Raw genomic sequence first — 19,201 nt, 5'->3', positions numbered from 1 at the left:
GTGTCAGCAGATTCAGTGCAGAATACAGAGCATTATTGTGCCCTTTCGGGGAGGCCAGATACAAGTAGTTGCCTGTTCTCTTATAAAAGAGCACACTGGTATACCCTGGCAAAGTGATGTTCTGTGTCCGTGCTACCTGTTTAAAGGGGTTTGGGTTTAAAGGTGCATTCATCCCAAAAGTTTGTAACGTTGTCTTTTACAACAAGTTCAGAATAATGTTTTCAATTGGGATAGGGTTGGAATGCTTTATTAGGTTATACATTTTTCTTATAAATGTTTTTGCAGTTTATTGATGGCCGCCTTGATCTTCTCAACTCTGGAGAGGGCTTCAGTGATGTTTTTGAAGAAGAAATAAATATGGGAGAATATGCTGGTAAGAAAAATTTATTTCTATATAAAAAAAAAAAAATCCAAGATTCTTGGGTGTGTATCCCTGATTTGATAGGTCAGGATGTTCACTCATTTGGGGTAACGGTATCAGCAACAATGCCTGTGAACTTTTCCTTCTCCTCTGGAAGTCTGTCTGCATAATTATCTTAGGTTGTTTATGAGGCTTTACAAATCCCTGCTTTACCATAAGACCAGAAGAGGTCTTGTACTACAGGCCTGAGAAACTTTGGCTGAAACCATTGCTCCATCTCTTCTTTCTTTTCATGAGAATTAAAAAAAATCATTAACTTTTTCAAATGTCTGTAAGAGAACCCAGGGAGAAGAGTAATCCCACTTACCCACTTGTCTTTCTCCCATTTGCTATCTAGTTAACTTTTGGTTACCCTATTCCCAGTAGAGGGAAGAGGACAGATATCGTCTCCTAAATTATTCATGCAGTACTACCACTACAAACAGTGAATGCCAGCATTTCTTGTTACTAAGGAATAAAGAATTTTTCTTTCTATCTTCAGGTAGTGACAAACTGTACCACCAGTGGCTCTCAACAGTAAGGGTAAGAATACAATATTCTCCAAACGCACACCATCATTCTTGTTGGACCATTGACAGTTTTTGCACCATTATTAAATGCCACTAGCTGAAGCAAGACTAGTTTCAATCCCACAATGTTTAGTCTAGGTCAAATAACACTATCCTTGCAGAAGGATAATGTGCTGTTCACACAAAGTGAAAAATAGAAGGGAGAACGCACTTGGGAAGAAAAAACCCCCCCAGTAGTGCTGAGGTTAATATTTCTCATGGTCTTTCAATCCTGCTTCTATCATCTTGGCATATAGAAATATGTGGTTGCCTATTTTGAACAGTTTTACCACTTAATAATTGTGAACAATGGGAAACATGGAAAGGGGGGTGCTTCTTTTTTCTGCTGCACAGCCCGTGAGTTTGTCTGTTTAGACTAACGCTGTGTATTTGACATCAAAGAAATATCCTGTGTAAATATGCAGAAATAGTACACTGCTGTTTGTAAATAATAAATGGTCATTCTGGCTCCATACTGGGGACTTGACTTTATAGGTCCCTCCCCCACCAAAAATGATGCATCTCCATTATCAGTAGTTAAAGCTGCACGTGACTGGGAGGGGATGTTTTGAGGAGAGCTCCCTTCTTTGAGTCTAGCATCCCATTCCTCTGCAGCCCTGGTTAGGAGCAGAAATTCGCACTGGACAAACTGCTGGACTGGAAGCTCTCTAGTTCTTTGAGGATTAAATGCTGTTATAATGTTAATGATGCTAAACAAAAAAGTGCTTACATACATGTAGTATTCCAAATCATGTTAAAAGGAGAGGAAAAAAAAGAATTGTTATGAATTAAGGTTAAATCGAAGTGCTTTCAAGTTGCTTTTAATAAAGCTTGTTAAATTCTGTTCACTAACATGTAGTAAATCTCAAGTTAAAGTAGTTTGCATCAACATTTGTAACACTTCTGAAAGCATAATTGTATGTTAGGATAAACTATCGTGAAATTATGCAGCATTTTATTCCATGGATTTACCCATCTGCTGTTCACACAAGATTTATTTATCAAATAATGTACTATGCAGCAAGAGTCAATGGTGTGCGGAAGATAAATAAAACACTAACTAGACTAATAGATTATTCTGTCTGACATATCACAGTCTTATGTGCCTTTTATGGTGTCCCCTGTATGCGATTCAGCTTTTCTGGAATTATGCTTCGGCTGTAGCTAGATTTCATGTTTTCTCAATTCATCCCTTCTCCCAGTGTTTGGATATTGAGAGAGACAGCACACCAACAATATACAGACTGCAAGAAAAAAAAGGGCGTGAAAGGGAAAGTGCACTGCAGACAGTAGGATTTTTTCAGAGCAAATGTACAAGCTACTCTGGATGGATTGGTCTGCCCCAGCTAGGCATTAGTTGTTATGGTGCTTTATTAAACATACTTGCTTTTAATGTAATGCATAGGAGATCCATGGGAAGTGACAAGAACCGTTATGGATTCGGTTTTAGTGAGAGGAGCTCTGAACATAGACATAATGAGATGGGTGCTTTTTGTTATCAGAAACTGAAATCTTTTATATTGCAAAATGCTGTCCTAAAAGTCATTTAAAAGGAACCAGATTTTCCTGGGAAGAAGAGTATCTAATCATTAATGAGAGAGAGATGAATTATACAGTATTTAAAAAAAAATACTAGCTAGATGTGGAGCTCTGATATCAAATACAGGTATTGCTTTCTGCCACTAAAATGATGTCTCTGTATTGTCATTTTTTGCTTTAAAGCGCTTCAGTTAAAATGACTCTATTGTTACTGTAATTATAGAAAGGAAGTGGAGCCATTTTAAATACAGTAAAGACCAAGGCTAACCCTGCCATGAAGACTGTCTATAAGTTTGTGAGTATTATGTACTATCATATTCCCCAGACAACTGAATCAAACTAGGATGCTGTTTTAACCTTTTAAATGTAGCCTGAGACTTAAGTCCTTCTCTGTACACTAATCAAATGGCACAAGATAAATGCATTTTAGCAATGAAGGGCTGGCACCAGTATCATTAAGCATCTATCCCGAAATGGTTTTCATTTCTGTTCCTCTAAAAAATATTTTCTTTTTCAATGAAATGGCGTTTGAAACTTTTTATAGTAATTAAATCGCAAAAGAAATCACAGGGCCCTGCGATTTTTTCCTCAAAGTACAAAGTGATGTTGTAGTTATTAAACAGCATGATTTCCGTGGGGCAGTACCTGTATCCTGTACTAAACACCTTTCCCATTTCATCTGAACGCTGTTGGAAATCGATTGTTACCCCTGGGCCTCTCTGCTAGCAGCTTCGTGGAAATGAGGAAATCCTCCCATTTTCCCACTTGTTCCATCTCTTATAAATATCCATTATGTTCCCCCAGAAATTTCTCACACCTGTGTACTTTGTGCCTGACTTCTCAGGCTATTTTTTAAATGGAAGTCTTTTCAATGCTTGGTTAACAAATAGGTAATAACTTACTGCACTGTGATTTGTAACTGCCAATTTCACTGCACAGGGATAAAATAAAATGGAAACAAGTGAGGATTTCTTCAAAACTGAATTCTAGGAAACAGTACGACAAAAGCCGTGAGGTGTCTGCTCAAACTGTGCCCACGTGCCGGCTTCCAGTTTGAGCGAGGTCCCAAGGTTTAGGTCTGGGTCTGATGAAATGAAGCTGGTATTCAGAGCGCTGCAGCAGGGAAGTTTGTAGCGCTGCTATTACTAGTAATTGTTACCATGCAGCAGAGATAAGTAATTAGAGAGCGGGGAAAAATTGAAGGTTTTGGGTGGGGAGGGAATTCTCTGCCATCACAACGGAGAAAACAAAATCTCTGCTACATCGTTAAAAGATTTTTTTTTTAACCTCTTAGATTTATATTTGGTTTTATAGCTATTATGTTTTCAATGTGATGATCCAATTTTTCCTTGCCATTTTGAGTAATCAGAGAAGGTGAGTCTTGATGGACTGAAATCAAGCACAGTCACTGCTGGAAATAGAAAGGGATTTTTAACTTAAATTAATTTTTCATGCAGGCAAAAGATCATGCAAAAATGGGAATAAAAGAGGTGAAAAACCGCTTGAAGCAAAAGGTACTTGAAGTTCTTATTCAAAATGTATAAGCACCATGTATGAAATACTTAGCCACAAAAAGCATTATGTGATCAATAGAAAGCTGTTTGATACAGTGTTGTTAGCACACTTCAAAATGCATTACCAGCTGTCCTGGATTTTTCACACTGTTATAAATATTCACAGACAAAAAAACTATCTTCAAATACATTAAGGCTCTGACTTAAACCCACAAAAGCCAGAAAATTGAGTGTTCCATTTATGGCTGTCCCTCTCCCGTCCATTGTGCCAAGGCCTTGTGGGAGGGGGCTTTGCACGAACTAGCTGATCTTGCCTCCGGTAATGACAGTGAACTTTGTTCCAAATGGCAAATTGTTGTATATTCCCACAGTGACCTCTCCAGGGAAATAGCCCAGGGTCTCCAACTGGGCCCATGGTTAGCGCATGTCATCAGTGTCTCCTCTAAAGTTTAAGCACAACTGAATTGAATTAGGCTCTGGTTTTAAATCTGATTTTTAATTTGTAGTCATATATATATGTCAAGCATTGGCCAGAAGCCCACTACGCTTTGTCATCTCTGAATTTCCTTCTTTCCCACCCCAACAGTAAAATTTGGTGAATGCTAAACTGTCTGAGGAGTGTGTGATTCAATACTAATTGCTCCTTTTGAGTCGGGAAGGGTGGTCATATCGATACATAGTACATGGATGGATGAATAATTCTGCCTTCAGGTTTCTTTCAGCTATCCTATCTACTCTGCGGATCGGAGCCATTATAGTCTATGGGGATTACAAGGTAGCCAATTTAGTAATTTAACTGTGAAGCTCTCATTCAGAATGCTTTTTTCCTAATTTACTGCAGCTTACACGACTACTGACTTTTTTTAAATTTTTTTTATGGCAATATTTCAGCAATTACTTACTCTCAAAATACCCAAAATAATAATGTTAAAATTGTGTGAAATGGGTGGTTTGGGGGGGGGGGGTTTCTCATGTTAACGGAAGGGTTCTGTTTCTGCCTAAACTTCTCAACTGTCGGTATAGAGGGATTGTTTTTTATAGCCAAGTTATAAACTCATGAAGTAAGGTATACATAATGCAGATGTCAGGAGACCATTAACTGTAATAGTGGGCACATTGTTGGAGATTTTGGGAAAAGCATATTTGCCTCAAATGATTTAAAGTCGCATAATACTTGTCACCTCATTTCTGGCCACTTACGGTAGAGTTTGATCACAGATAGGAAACGCGAGGCAGTTTTCTGGTGCGCAGCATTTTCCTGTTTAGTAGTTAACTCCCCGTTTCAGTGTCTGGATGCAACCTAATAACAAATGAAATTTGTTTCCTGTCCCCGGTACATACATTTGTAGAGCAATCGGCACTAAGTAGAATCACTAAATTGCTGTATCCATTTTATTGCTAGTATTATATTGTACTCTGTGACATTTGTACAGGAAAGGATTGGACACTTAACAATTTATGGGATATCTATTTTATTCATTCACTCATTTGTTTAGATTTATTATTGTTGCTTCCCTAGTCCTCCAGGCACCTTGTATTCATTTGGAGGAACACATATAACATTTTAAATTGAATATACCACAAAAATGCATGCATCCACCCTCAACCTGCTGGATCCCATTTGGACTGAAAATTCATTTTCCTTCCTTCCTTAGCTGCTCTGCAATAGATTAAATCATTAGGTCATCGCATTTACTTGTGTAAATATTCAGGACTTAGAAATTCTACTTCTCTTTTCAAATGACACCAGTCTTTCTCTTCTCCTCCTGTCATCATCTTTCCGAGTGCAACAAGGTAACAAGGTAATGTTAGAAAGAGGTGTCAGTGTATTTTAGGTGACACAATAGTGAAACCCATTTTGCCAACCATCGTGTTTTTATAGAAATGTCTCTGCTGCTGAACTATTAACAGATCTATTAGTGCACCTTTACCAATTTCCACTTGCTTTTACTGACTTCTGGAAAACACAATATTTTTCGTATGATTGCTAAGGACAGGGTTATTTTGCATTTGCAACTTTTGCATCGTTAAATGCATCTATAATTTTTTCCATCTTGGGTGCTCTTCTGATGTTCAGGGCTAATTTAAGACCTTGCTGACCACTACAATTTAAGATCTTATTTCCCATCGTTAATAGGAAAAGTGTGCCAGCTACTGGGAAGAAAAAGTCAAATCTAAACAGCTCTTTTTTCACTGCCAAGGAGCAGCAGCTTCTATACAGCGATAAATTTAAAAATGCAATAAAGCTGCAGATCTGCTTCCTACAACTCTGCATAGCAATGATGACCTCTTAAATATAATCAAGAGCCCATTTTGCCCTTGGACTGCTCCAGTCTTGGGTTTGAATTGCAAATAGGAAATGTGGGGTTGACCTATTGAGGGGTCACTGTGGTGTGTGTAAGGTCCTTCTTTAATATGATAGTGGAGATTGAATGGGGCTCTATTTCCATCCCTTGTTCATTTGTGGCACAGTATTTCAAAGCAACAGAAATAGTTTTCAGAGGATCCTTGACTGATAGCAAATAATTGTTAACAGATACAGGATGGTGGCTTTATTTTATACCTGCTACACTTTTTTTTTTTTTTTTTTTTAAGTAAAGGCAGCTTCTTTCATTTCACAAATGGAGCAAGGTGGTCAAGTCACTCTGTTACTCGGCCACCTTTGAAGCCTAACTGCATAGAATTGGGAAGAAGGAGAAATGTGAATGGTACCATCCTCAACTTTCAGTAAGGAGAATATAACTTATTTAAAGCATCTCACCTTGGGTAAGACAAGAAAAACTACAGCTTTTGAATAAGTTGTCAGGCACGTGATAATAACAATTTGTTTAACATTTTTTATTTACTAGATTTTTTTCTGGTTAAAAGTCTGCTCTCTTTGGTTAACTTTGCTATTAGCAATGTCACTTGTAGGGGGTTCATAACATAGAGAATTCCTCTGGACTTGTCCTACCTTATACCGTATGTGTTTATACTACATACATTTTCTAATCTATTAAATAATGTCATTAGGAAACAAAAAAATGCATATTTTACTGGCAAATTTTTATACATCTAAAAACGTTCTTTAGGCATTCATACAGCTTTTTTTCAAATGTTATGTATTGAGCAACACTGTCACCCAGCATTGGGGTAGCAAATTCATAACTCAGCTTGGCAAAGACTTTTCCCTCCAGGCACAGTTGTTGCAGGGGAGCAGTGTCTATATACATTATGACGGGTGATAGTTGTCATTCTTTTCTCCAGAAATCAATAGGCTGCTTTTCCCAAGGTAGGAGTTTTGGCTTTTTTTTTTTTTTTTTTTTTTTTACTACCGTTTTCAAGTTGCCTTTTCTTTCTATTAAAAAGGCAGTGGAACATTGACCATTCGATTATTGTCTTGGTTGGCTGGTCTGGTCACTTTTACTGTTTTTCAGTTTGGGTGTTTCTTGCCTTGCATACTTTACAGAGATTAAATTGCTGCAGACACGTCTTGCTGGCTTCAGGAAGTGCCCCTCATGGACTCTTCATGTTTCATGGGGTCCAGTAGAATTTGACAAGTCAAAGCAAAATCACATCTGGAAGCAGGAGACTGAGGAGGTTTTCACTTTTCCCAAGGAGTCTGTTTGTTAGCATTTAGCTCCTCCCGGAGTGGTCCACATTTGTTGCCTTGCTTTGAAATGTGTGAGCCTTTGTTGGCCTTCAATTCATAGAAGTCCTTTAGGTCAGAGGCAGTGTAATGTGTTGTGATACGCTCTGGGTCTCGGGGGTCGTTTCAGGCTTTGCAAAAGGCTCAGCACATGCACTTCCAGCCCTCCTTTCTGTGTTCCCCCTTTGTGCCTTGGAGGGCTAGAGCAGCTGCACCCGTGTGCAAAGGCTGTTTATGGATTGAGACTATATCACGGGCAAAAGTGGCAGGAGTTTGACTTGGTTTGCAGTTATAGGATTTCCAGATCTATTGATGTTCGGTTGTTTATGAACTGTGCTCCGAGTCCGTGTTTTGTGCAGTATGAATCAGATTTTCCTGACTTTGGCCTACATGTGCTTTCAGTCAAGGCAGAAGTCATCCTTCACCCAAGTGTGTTTTGAAACGGGGGTGTTGACTTCTTTCTGCGTGTTTTTAAAATACTGAGGTCCCGAGTCAGTTTACTCCGAATAACTGATTTGTGAAACAAATGATCAAGAATTGCTCTTTGCTGCAATCTGCAGCAGACCCTTTGGGCACGTGCAGATGGAGACCATTAGACCCACAAGGTTGGTTGTTGTGTGCTTCCAGCACTGGAGCCGGTGCTCGTGTGCCTCTCTTCTCTGTGCAATACCATCATTGAGAAGTGTAGCAGATCAGCTGCGGGGACGGGGACAAAAGAAAACTGGGGTTCTGGAGTGGTTGAATTCCCTTCACTTTGTTTTCACAGGCATCTTACGTTTCATAAAAATATATCACTTTCCTGGGTTTCAGGTCTCCAAACCTGACCTGGTCCTCTTGCTAGTTGGACACATCCTGAGAGTTGAATGTCCTACTTCTTCCAAAAGTTGTAGTTCTTGTCATCAAGTCGGTCTCAGGTTGTCGTTACTAATGCACACTGTATTTTGTTTCATTTTTCAAAGCCCAAGTGGCATTGTGCACTTCCACAAAGTTTCTTTCTACAGTTGCACTTTAGAAAAATGGTTAATTTCTCAATCACCACCTTTGTGCCCATCCTGGTTGAACCATTGTTCCACCAACTGGATCTAAAAAGGTCTCTCGGTTTCTGTGTGGAGCAGACAAAGCCCCTTAGAAAGTCCATCCAGCTTTTTGTTTCATTTGACCTAAACACATTAGGTCAGCCTATGTCCAAAAGAACCATTTCTAATTGGCTATCAGCTTACATGTCTCATTATTGTACCTTAGCAAGGCTGCATCTTGAGGGGGCATGTCAAAGGTCAGTGAATCAAAGCAATGTCTGTGTCAGCAGCCACCTCGGGTCAGGCTTGCCGAGCTACGGTGCGTGTGGGTTTCTCTCTATATTTACCCAGCATTATTTCCTTGACGTTGTTGCAAGAAGAGACAAGGTTTAGGCTCACGGTCTTGCAGATTTTCTTTCTCAACTGACTGTCGACCTCTTTCCCCCCTTCTCTGACTCCTTGCATCTCCATGCCTTTGTCTCTTGCAGGTCCATTCCTGGTGCTCTGTAGATGCCACGTTTAGATGCTCTCCAAGGCATGTACACAACACCTGTGGGCCTGAAGGCAAAACTCCTAGTTAACCCAGCTGTTGTTTGCTCCCTTCATGCTGCTTCCTCAGACAACTGTCTATTATACAGCGGCTGTTTTCAGGGGGTAAAAATGGTGTTAGTGATAAAATGCAAGTGTACAAAAGACAAAGTAGCTCAGCCTGTTCCTTCTCTTCACTCTGAGCAACAGAAGAACGCTAGCCCTGTCCATGAATTTCCTGGCTTTTGTTGATTTAAATCAGATGAGTTTTATTTAAAATGTTTGACGCTTAAAGATTTTGTATGCAGCACTGGCATTGTATTGCGCAGAATCTAGGAATAGCAAAGTACAGGAAAATGTTTGATGCTAACTATGTTTTCTTTTCTATGCTTTGTTTTTCATTCCTAACATCAAAATGTGTAGTCAGCGTTATCCTCTAGTGCCTCCTTTCTGCTCCTTACCCTAAATCAGGAATGTTCCTGGCCCCGCAATTCACCTTTTCCTACCGTACAGGACATCGCTGAGAATGGGTGCTCGGCAGCCCCCGAAGAGCCGCTGCCCAGGACCGCGCCTTCGCCCTTGGACCCGAAGCTCCGAGAAGACCGACGGCCGATCACCGTGCACTTTGGGCAGGTACGTCTTGGTGCTGGGTTTGTTTAGATTGCAGTGCCCATAACAGAGCACAAACAATGTCACAGCAAAGCAGTTAAAAGACCACTTTCGCCTTTTCTCAGTTTTTGCCGCTCAGTTGCACCTTTCTTGGCTTATTTTCTGTTGCACCTCTGCAATCGGAAAGTGCTTCTCGTGGGGCTTTTGTTTGGTTTTGGGCGGGGGGAGAGGGGGGATTGTTCATTAGGTATTTTTCCAAGGTAAATTATTCTAGGTGAATTTGCAAGGTCTGGAACATTTACTACAGCAATATAATAAACTATCCTATCCTTCCTATTAGCTCACACTATACCACGCCCCCTAGTACAACAGCGTGCATTATTTAAGGGGTCTTCTGTTATCAAGCTAGTTTATTAGTGTCAGCCTAAAACACCTGATTGCTATAAGCAATTCAGCGCATCTCAAAATTAAAAGCAACAAAATAAGGTTGAAAAAATCAATTAATAGTATTTTTTTTAAAAAAACTAATCTATTTCAGTATTGGCAGTTGAGCTTCATCTACTAGCTGTACTTACATTTCTGGCAATATGTCTACAAAATTAGCCAGTTTTATAGAAGCTAATTACTTAGAGAATGTTATTACTTCTTTAAAATCATCCTAGAAAAACATGTAGTATTCCCCATCAGCTAGGCAGCATGCTCACATGATTAGGTTTTTTGTGAAAGAGGTTTCTTTTATTATCACTTTATTCCCTTTCTCCTAAGTTCTTGATCTTTTCGCTATTTTTATCTGAAGTTCATTAGAGTGCAAAATGAGTAGCCATTTTTTTTTAAGGACAAATGTTAAATTAATATGATTAAAACATGGTGTGTTGTCAGAACATGGACGTTTGAAATGACAGCCATGCCACATTTTTAGGTAAACAATATTGATAGAAGCAAAGCGTTGTATCTAGCATATTAGCATAACTAAATTACTCACCCTTTAGGTATTAATTCATGTCTACGTAGTCCTAAGAGACGATCATTTTTCAGAGTATCCTGTTTTCAGTTTTCCTTTTCCTTTCCCTTATTTTACTATTTGTTTTCATGGCTTTAGAACTTTTCCTGTTGTGCCAAGTGCAGGTAGCTGGGGATATTTTAAACAGATACTATTCCAATTAAATAATAACAGTTGTGATTTATTTTTCATTTATTTTTTGCTCTAGTACTGTTGAGGGGGACTGGGGCTGCTGAGGGAACGTAGCTGTCTAGCTCCAGCAGCAGAACATTTCCTTTCATTAAAAACATTCAGAAATCTAGGCCAGGCTTATAATGTTTTTTGTTTGGGAATATTTTCCACTTTTAGATTTGCACGAAGGGTGGATAATCCAGGCGCTTTGGTAGGTTTAAAAAAACAAAAGATAATCAGGTGGAAAGTACTTAACCAAAGTCATGTTTTTTTTTTTAATGATCACTTTCAAATTTTTTAATGATTGCTTTTGCTCTGTCAAAAGCAACACGCGTCAGCTGTAGTGAACCATTGGCTGGGCTGAAAGGCTCACTTGCTAAATGCTTATTACTGTCATTACATTACAAATGTCAGATTCCAAAAAATTATTTAACTTGGCAGTTGTAGAGCTATCTTGCTTACAGCCTTTGTCCTTCCACAGATCCTTCCTCTGGTGATAGCCCCGCACCAAACAGAAAATGAAACAGTTCTTTCTTTCAAATGCGAAGAGGTATTCAGGTTTAAGAAATATAAATTAAGGCTTTGGAAAAAAAAACAATCAACCCCATAGCTTTTACTATTTAGACAGAAGATGGGTTCTAACCAGTGATTAAAGGAGGCTATTTTAATGTCACTTTTAACTGTGTAGAATAAGGGAGCGGGGGGACAATTAAAAAGCCACGAGAACTCTGCAGTAGGATACGTTTGTGCATTCACAGGTCTTATAAACTGGGGAGGATGAAAGAGGCTTTTTTCTCATTGTCACTGGCTTTCCATGTCTGCTAGTATTATGCTAGTGTATATGGTGAGGGGGGAATTTTTTAAAATGCATGCATGCGGATTAGGGTCAAGCCCTGTGTATCAGTAATGCAGTTGGCTCGTCCATACCACTGCAGCGCGAGAGCCTACCAACAGCAGCGAGATGCCTTAATTGAGACATGCTGTCAAAGTGACAAACACATTTGCATACAGTCTATTTATTTTCGTTGGAAAGGTCTGCAGTCTGCTGTTGGTTGAACATTCTTAATCAGCTCGCTGTAAGTGAGCCGGCAGCTAGCTGTCCTATGCTAGGTGCTTCTCTTCATTACATGACAGATTAGCTAAAGGGGGATGGGCTAGGGAGCCAGCAGCAACCTTTAATTTTAACTCATTATATCTCATCCTAGTGTAAGTTGGGTTCTCGTATTTCCTGGTCGGGTTTTGTGTCCGTAGTAGCATTTATTAAATTGAAAAACACAAGCAAAACATCCTAAGGATAGGTATTAAATGTTCGACTGCTTAGTTCAGTTATATATATTGTGCTGGTCTTTACGTTTTAACTGCATTCAGCTCTGTAGCACAGTGAGGTTTTGTTTTTTTTTTTAAATGGGCTCATCTGGCTTTGGAGGGCAGCGGTGGGAGAGATGTTTAGTTTGGGTGGAGCCTCCACTTACCATGCTGACTTCTGCTCCTGTAAATGCTCAGAGGTTGTGGGATTGCCCTTGGGTGGGCATCAGACAGTAATCCAGCAGTCCTGCCGCATGAAGGAAGGCCTGTAACCTGGGTGAGGCCCTGGCGCTACAGCAGTGCTTTAAAACAAGACATTTAATGCAAAAATTATTCCACGCGGCAAGGCAAGTTGGGGTAACCGATCGCAGCCCCTGTCCTCCCCTTCCACCTTGCATGGCTTTTCCATGCACTTCTTTGACCTTCACCCCAGGTCACTCGGGTAAAAGGAGGAAGGAGCTGATGTGCGCGAGGTCAGACAGCTATCTACTGTGCAGCTGTGGCAATGCCTATACAGTTTTTGGCCAGGGGGGTCAGAAGAAATGATTTTAGAAACCAGCAGGTAAATTTGAGAAGCTGCGGTTTTACCTCACTCCTTCAGCTAATGAAGACCACGTGATGGAAGATGCCCTGCTGCAGAAAACTTTTTGCCAAAGGCTTGTTTTTGCTGTGCACAAGTGTTTGTTGCTGGCTTTCTTCTGCACCCTGAATACAATTTACTCGGCTGCAGCGTACAGTCCAGTGTGGGTGGTGTCCGCCCTTGCCTTGCTGCTGGGGTGCTCGCTGTGCTTGGCGCTGGGGTTATGCTGGCCACGAGCCTCAATGCCTGCGCGCGCCTAGCGCAGCCTGTGGAGCAGAGCTGATCGAGCTGTGTGCTAAGTGCAGCTTTTCTTTCCATTCCCAAGCCCTTGCTGTCCATGCAGAAGGCACAGGTTTGTCATTCACCTGCTTGGCTCATTTACAGCATAAACACTGCCAAGTGGCAGAAAGACCTGTGCACTTTTTGATTGGTGTCTTGTGACTTATCGTGTCAGCTCGGATTGGGCACTGCGGCCTGTTCTCCACACGTGTCTCTGTACACAGCTGTGGTTGAACACAGAGTTGGAGTCAGTGTGGATGTGCGGTGATACAGGGCATGAATATTGGTGAAAGCCTCTGATGTGAGGCTGATGCAAAACAAAATTTCAGTTTTCTTCTTTGTGCTGGAGCAGTCATGCCTGCAGAAGTACCATTTCTTTCTCGCTTGTTCGTAGCTCTCATCTTTTTACATTCAAGACAGAGCAGGAGGGTGGCTATCTGAATCCAAACGTTCCTGTAGTGGTTTTCAGATTCTGAATCTGCATTAGTGCTGCTTGAGTTGTGCGCTTTTGCTAGAGGTTTCAGCTTCCATCTCTAGTCTATTATTGATGGGGGAGCTGTAGTGATGAGGGCACCGCGTAGAGCATAATGTTAAACAGCCCCAGGGCTCTGCCACTTTGCGATTTTCATAATTGATTGATCTGCAGATAAATTAAAGTCTACGTTTCCATTTTGATTGATTTCAGAAGCTATGTAGTATAAGGAGCCAATCGTCTTTCTCCACCCTAGATCCACACACTCATTTGTAAATTATCTTCATGCTACGAACAGAAAACTCAATAACACAAACTGTGTCAGGAAAAGAATGCTGCAGCCGCTTACTGTAGCACTAAGCATCTAAGATAAAGCATTACGTATATCCTTTTTTCATTTGCCCAGACATAACCATTTCTAGGTCTCATGCACATATTTGAATGGGTCCTATACTTATAGCTAGGTGTCACAGCCAAAACGGGGAGGGTGAATCGGACATCTCTCAGTATTGTGGCAGAAGAAGCCAGAAACTTGAGTAAGTGTAGTCTGACCTGCTCGATCTCTGACATGTCAACGGATCTTGGCACGAACAAAGGAACTGTTTTGTTCGCACCGGAAGGTCCCTCTATTCAGACTCTAGAAAGGTGTGCAGGTTTTACCTAGGTTGTGATTACACGAATCTGCCCAACCAAAAGCTGTTCAGTTTAGTGGATAAAATGTCTACTTCATATTTCGAAGATGCTGAGAGAGTCACCTGCCTTGAAGAGAAATGCAACCTTTTCCGTTCTCTTTCTTGATCAACACGATCTCTGATTAGCTACAATGTGTCTGAAGGAAAAGAAAAGAGGAGCGCGAATGGCACAATAAAGCTTCACTTGTAAAACTGTGTTGAAAAAAGACACATCCATCTATGCAGAGATGCAAGATGTGCAGAGAAGATTGCATGAGAAAGGGTTTGGATAGATCACTGGTCAAAATGTGAAAGTGCAGCTGTTTTGGCTTCTGCCCCGGCCCACGGTAACTAGTCTCATCCTCAGAAGGCAAGTCTCTCCTCCCACGTTGCAAATTAATATTATGGAACAGCCACGGCCCTGGATGATGGTGTTGCCGTGGACACAGTCTTTCTGGACTTTAAGAAGGCCTTTGACATCATCTCTCACCCCATTCTCATTAATAAATTGAGCGACTGCGGCATTGATGCCTACACAGTTGGATGGGTCAGAAATTGGCTAATGGGGCGCACCCAGAGAGCGGTGGTGGATGGGTTGTACTCGACCTGGCGGGATGTGAATAGTGGGATCCCCCAGGGCTCGGTCCTGGGGCCTACACTGTTCAACATCTTCATCAGGGACTTGGACGAGGGGGTGGAAAACACGTTGTCCAAGTTTGCCGATGACAGCAAGATGTGGGGAGAGGTAGGCACGCTCGAAGGGGGAGAGAGGCTGCAATTAGATTTAGACAGACTACAGAAGTGGGCGGGTGGTAATAGGATGGGATTCAATGTGGATAAGTGCAGGGTGCTGCACCTGGGGAGCAGGAATCCACAGCATACATACAAGCTGGGGAGCTTCCCCCTTGTGAGCACAGAGGCAGAAAGGGATCTTGGACTCATTATTGACTCCAAGATGAACATGGGCCACCAATGCCAGACCACACCCAGCAAAGCCAACCGCAACTTGTCATGCATCCAAAGGTGCATCTCAAGCCAGTCCAGAAAGGTGATACTCCCCCTCTACACGACATTTGTCTGGCCTCAACTGGAGTACTGCGTCCATACTGGGCGCCACACTTTAAGAAGGATGTGGCCTGCCTTGAGAGGGTTCAGAGGAGGGCCACCTGCTTGGCTGGAGGGCAACAGGGCAGGCCCTACGAGGAGAGACTGAGGGACCTGAACCTGTTCAGCCTCAGCAAGAGGAGGCTGAGGGGGGATTTGTTGGCTGCCTGCAAACTCATTAGGGGAGATCAGCAGCAAATAGGAAGGGTCCTATTCCCCCCAGCAGCACCCGGGGTGACGAGGAACAGTGACCAGAAGCTGCTGGAGAATAGGTTCAGGTTAGAGATTAGGAGGCACTATTTCACTGTCAGGGTGGCTAGGATCTGAAACCAACTTCCTAGGGAAGTGGTTCTCGCTCCGACCTTGGGTAAATTCTAAAAGAGGTTGGACAAACACCTGTCTGGGGTCATGTGATCCTGGCGTGTGCTCTGGCCAGTGGTTGGGGGTCAGACTAGATGATCTATTTAGGTCCCTTCTGACCCCAAACTACTATGAAACAATGACCGACCTTTCACCACCCTCCTTCATACCGGATCAGAGCTGCTCTTCTTCCCTTTTCCACCACCCGTCCCGGACGCACAACGGGCATTCTGTGGCCCTGAGCCTCATCTAGCACCCAGTGTTGAGTGACTGTGTTTCAGGGGCACGGGCCTGCTGAAGTAGTTAGGTCAACAAGCTGGTGCGGTGGGTCGCTGGACTTCTGTCTCCGAACATTAAGCTCCAAACTGTGGCTGAGTTGGGAATTGAACCCAGATTGTTTTTTGTCCCAGGGCAGTGTGTGCTGTGCCAGACCCTCTTTTTTTTCCCTGGTATGCATCCTTTAGCCTCTTGGCTTTAATAGCCTAACTGCAAAAGGAGAGCTTACAATGTTATGGCCCAGTTGGCTGTTCTGGGGCAATTAAACCCCGTGTTGACTAAGTGGCAACCATGCTACAACATAAGATTCAGCGAAGTTAAAAATGAGAAGAAATGAGATTCAGGACATTTTCACAAGCACCCAGGAAAAAAAAATCAGAATTGATAATGGATTCAGTGTTTTCTGGATGTGTTCGGCTGTTACCTTTTTAGTGACTGTTCTATTTTCAGAGAAAAAAGAACAAGGGAAAATGTCCCAGCCAGCGACCAGAGGAAACTAGGTGTATATCTGGAATCACAAATATTTCTTACATGCTTATTGCTAGGATGTTGTTTGGTAATCCCAGTATAGCTGGCTGACACAAGCTTGACTTCAGTCGGAGATAGATTTGCTCAAATCCAGTCAGCCTAAGCAGAAAGCAGACTCGCTTACCCACAAACCTTGGCAGACCCTGTTCAGCTCCCGGCACCCTCCACCTCTTCAGCTCTTGCTTCTCGGAGGTCTGGGCTGCCGAGTCCCATGCTCCGAGCTGTGCTCCTTCTTCAGCCCTGTTTGTCCGTGCCTGTTTATCGAGCACCTCCTCCTATTCGCGTCATTAAGAAACATCCCTCAACATCGAAAAGGAATGATGCTTTCCTTCTTGAGGCTGATGAGCTTCTTGGTTTCCTGGCCGCAGTGCTGGTGGTTTGGGCGCGCTTGCACACCAGAGGTAACGAGACTCGTGCTGCTCCTGCTTCTTGGTGCTAAGGTTGTTCCACAGCCTTGGTCACTGCAAGCATGGAAACAGGGCATGGGTGCCCTATCTGAAGTAGCCCTTGGAGCCCCTCGAAGCACCTCAGAACAAAAGCAGGTACTTTGTGATGTACATCTGTGTGACATAAGAGGGGCCTGGTTTGCTGAAGCCTGTGTGTGGTCTTCACAGTTGGCTCCAGGTAGTGAGAGAAACGTGTCAGTGGTGGAGATCCTCTGAGATCACTGCAGCCACGAGATTCATTCAGAATTATTTGGAAGAAGCACTTGGCATCTCTCTGACCTCCTATGTTGACTTTCAAGTGAGCAACAGGCCTTTATCATTCTTCCAAGTGTGTTTAGCTCTGCAGGATGTAGAGGCTCTTATGCTTAAAGAAGAAAGGAGGATGTGGAGGCTTCGTAGAGGTTCCTTTCCCTGCAGCGAGGTGCTGTTCAGCCACCATGCCACCGGCTTCCTGGCTGTTGCTGTGATAAATGCTCTGAAGGATCTTCCCCTCCAGCGTCCCCAGCAGCACAACCAGGAGGAAGGAAGCCGTATGCTTTAAATGTTGCTAAATTGTTGAGATCTTGTCTACTCTGGTGGGTCCGTAAGAGGTGATTGTCACAATTCAGTATTTCTCTGCTGTTCTTCTTGCTGGCGGGTGGCGCAGTACAGAAGGTCGAGCGTACCAGATATAATAAGACCGAGTTCATGGGCCAGTACAGTCAGTGTCCAGCATTCATAGAGCTGCAGGCACTTTCTTCAAGGATCAGTGTATTTTCCACCGCACAGTTGACCTTTTCTAAAGCTGCTTTGTGCAGAAGCACGTGTGCGCCAGTGTAGCTGGAGTCTCGGGCCAGGTCTTCCACTTAGCTGTTGGGAAGAGCTTCTTTCAGAAACCTTTCTGCTTCCCAGAGTTCTCTCTGATAGCACGTCTTTTATTCAAGGACCAGATGCCCCGTGGGGCTATTACCCGAGTCCTGCACTCAAACCAGTCACCTGGATCTAGATGGAGTGGGTGCCCAGGGGGCTGGCCCCAGCTCCCTGAAAGAGCCACCCCACCTTTGAGCAAGCGGCTGACTGGCAGTGCACACACGGCGAGCGGTGCAGCGGGTGCATTACAGTCCAAATCAGCCCCAAGCTGACGTGCATGTGGGTGGTCTAAGCAAACCATTGGCTGCTGGAGAAGTCTTTGGCCCATCTCCCATCATGCATCTTTCCACAAGAAGCAAACTTTATTGGCAGAACTCCTCGGTTCTGCTGCTGTCCGTGACTAGGCTGTTGTCTTGTCCAGCGGGATGTGTTTAAGTTCCAGTGGCCAATTTCTGCTGTCGGGGAGTGCGTTTCTTCTTCTTTCCAAAGGATGAAAATGAACAAAATGCAAAGGACTGTCCTGAGCGCCCGTGTGTTTAAGAGGTTCGGTTCAGGAGTCAAACTAAGTGAAACAGATATTTTGGGGAACCAAACTGAGCTGACTTTCAGGACCAGTGGAACAAATGGAAAGTGCATTTGCATTACTAAAGCAGCAAATCTGTAAATCTGATGAGGACTTCCCACTTCTCCAGACTGCTCTTCCACGGTGGACTCACTGACGATTAAACTTTTGCAGGGCATGGCACGGGCATGGAAACTTCCAGCTTGTTCGCTGTTCTGATTGTGCAGTCCAAGGCAGCTGTGCCGGCATCTTTGGTGCCCTGCGTACGGCCTGCCTCTGGAGGTGCAGAGCGAGCGCCACTATGGTGGCAGGGCTGCCTTCTTCGAGCAGATTAAACGGCATTAGGAGGTCAGGGTGGAAAAAAAGCCCAAGCCAGCTACATTCCAGAAATGCAAAATGGGATCAGTAAGGCGAGGGGCTAGCTGAGGGGGGGATTATCTCCAGTGTAAAGGAGATCAAGTGAGGAAGGGACGAAGGCTGCTTTGCCAGACCATGTGACTCCCTTCACACCCAGGTGCATTGGAACAATAGCAGATTCCCCCTGAATCTCAGCAGGGTTTGTATTGCATTGAGGTAGAAATCAAAGGGGAAAGGGGAAAACAAGTTCACTTTCTAGCGGTTGTGCAATTGTAGCTGTGGTTACAAAAGCCAGGCTCCTGTGTCCTCCCTCCCCCACGCCACTCCCAGCGTCTCTAATGGGATAGGCATCTTCATTAGGGAAGCAGGCTTACATACCCCTCCCCCCACTAATGGGCAAGGGCGGGGGGGGGGGGGGGGGGTCTCTTTTTTTTGTCC

General features: G+C 43.0%; 1 protein-coding gene across 1 annotated transcript in view; it reads left to right on the top strand.

The window, feature by feature from the left end:
- DENND1A (DENN domain containing 1A) overlaps positions 1-19,201 on the top strand; it is a 274,774-nt gene that overhangs the window by 218,976 nt on the left and 36,597 nt on the right. The window contains 5 exon segments of the mRNA XM_025194283.1: positions 286-373; positions 903-943; positions 2,732-2,803; positions 3,966-4,022; positions 9,708-9,827. Coding sequence (XP_025050068.1) covers positions 286-373; positions 903-943; positions 2,732-2,803; positions 3,966-4,022; positions 9,708-9,827 — 378 coding nt within the window.

Source organism: Alligator sinensis, unplaced genomic scaffold (assembly GCF_000455745.1).
Source record: "Alligator sinensis unplaced genomic scaffold, ASM45574v1 scaffold611_2, whole genome shotgun sequence".
NCBI lineage: Eukaryota > Metazoa > Chordata > Crocodylia > Alligatoridae > Alligator > Alligator sinensis.
This window is presented reverse-complemented; position numbering and strand designations above follow the sequence as displayed.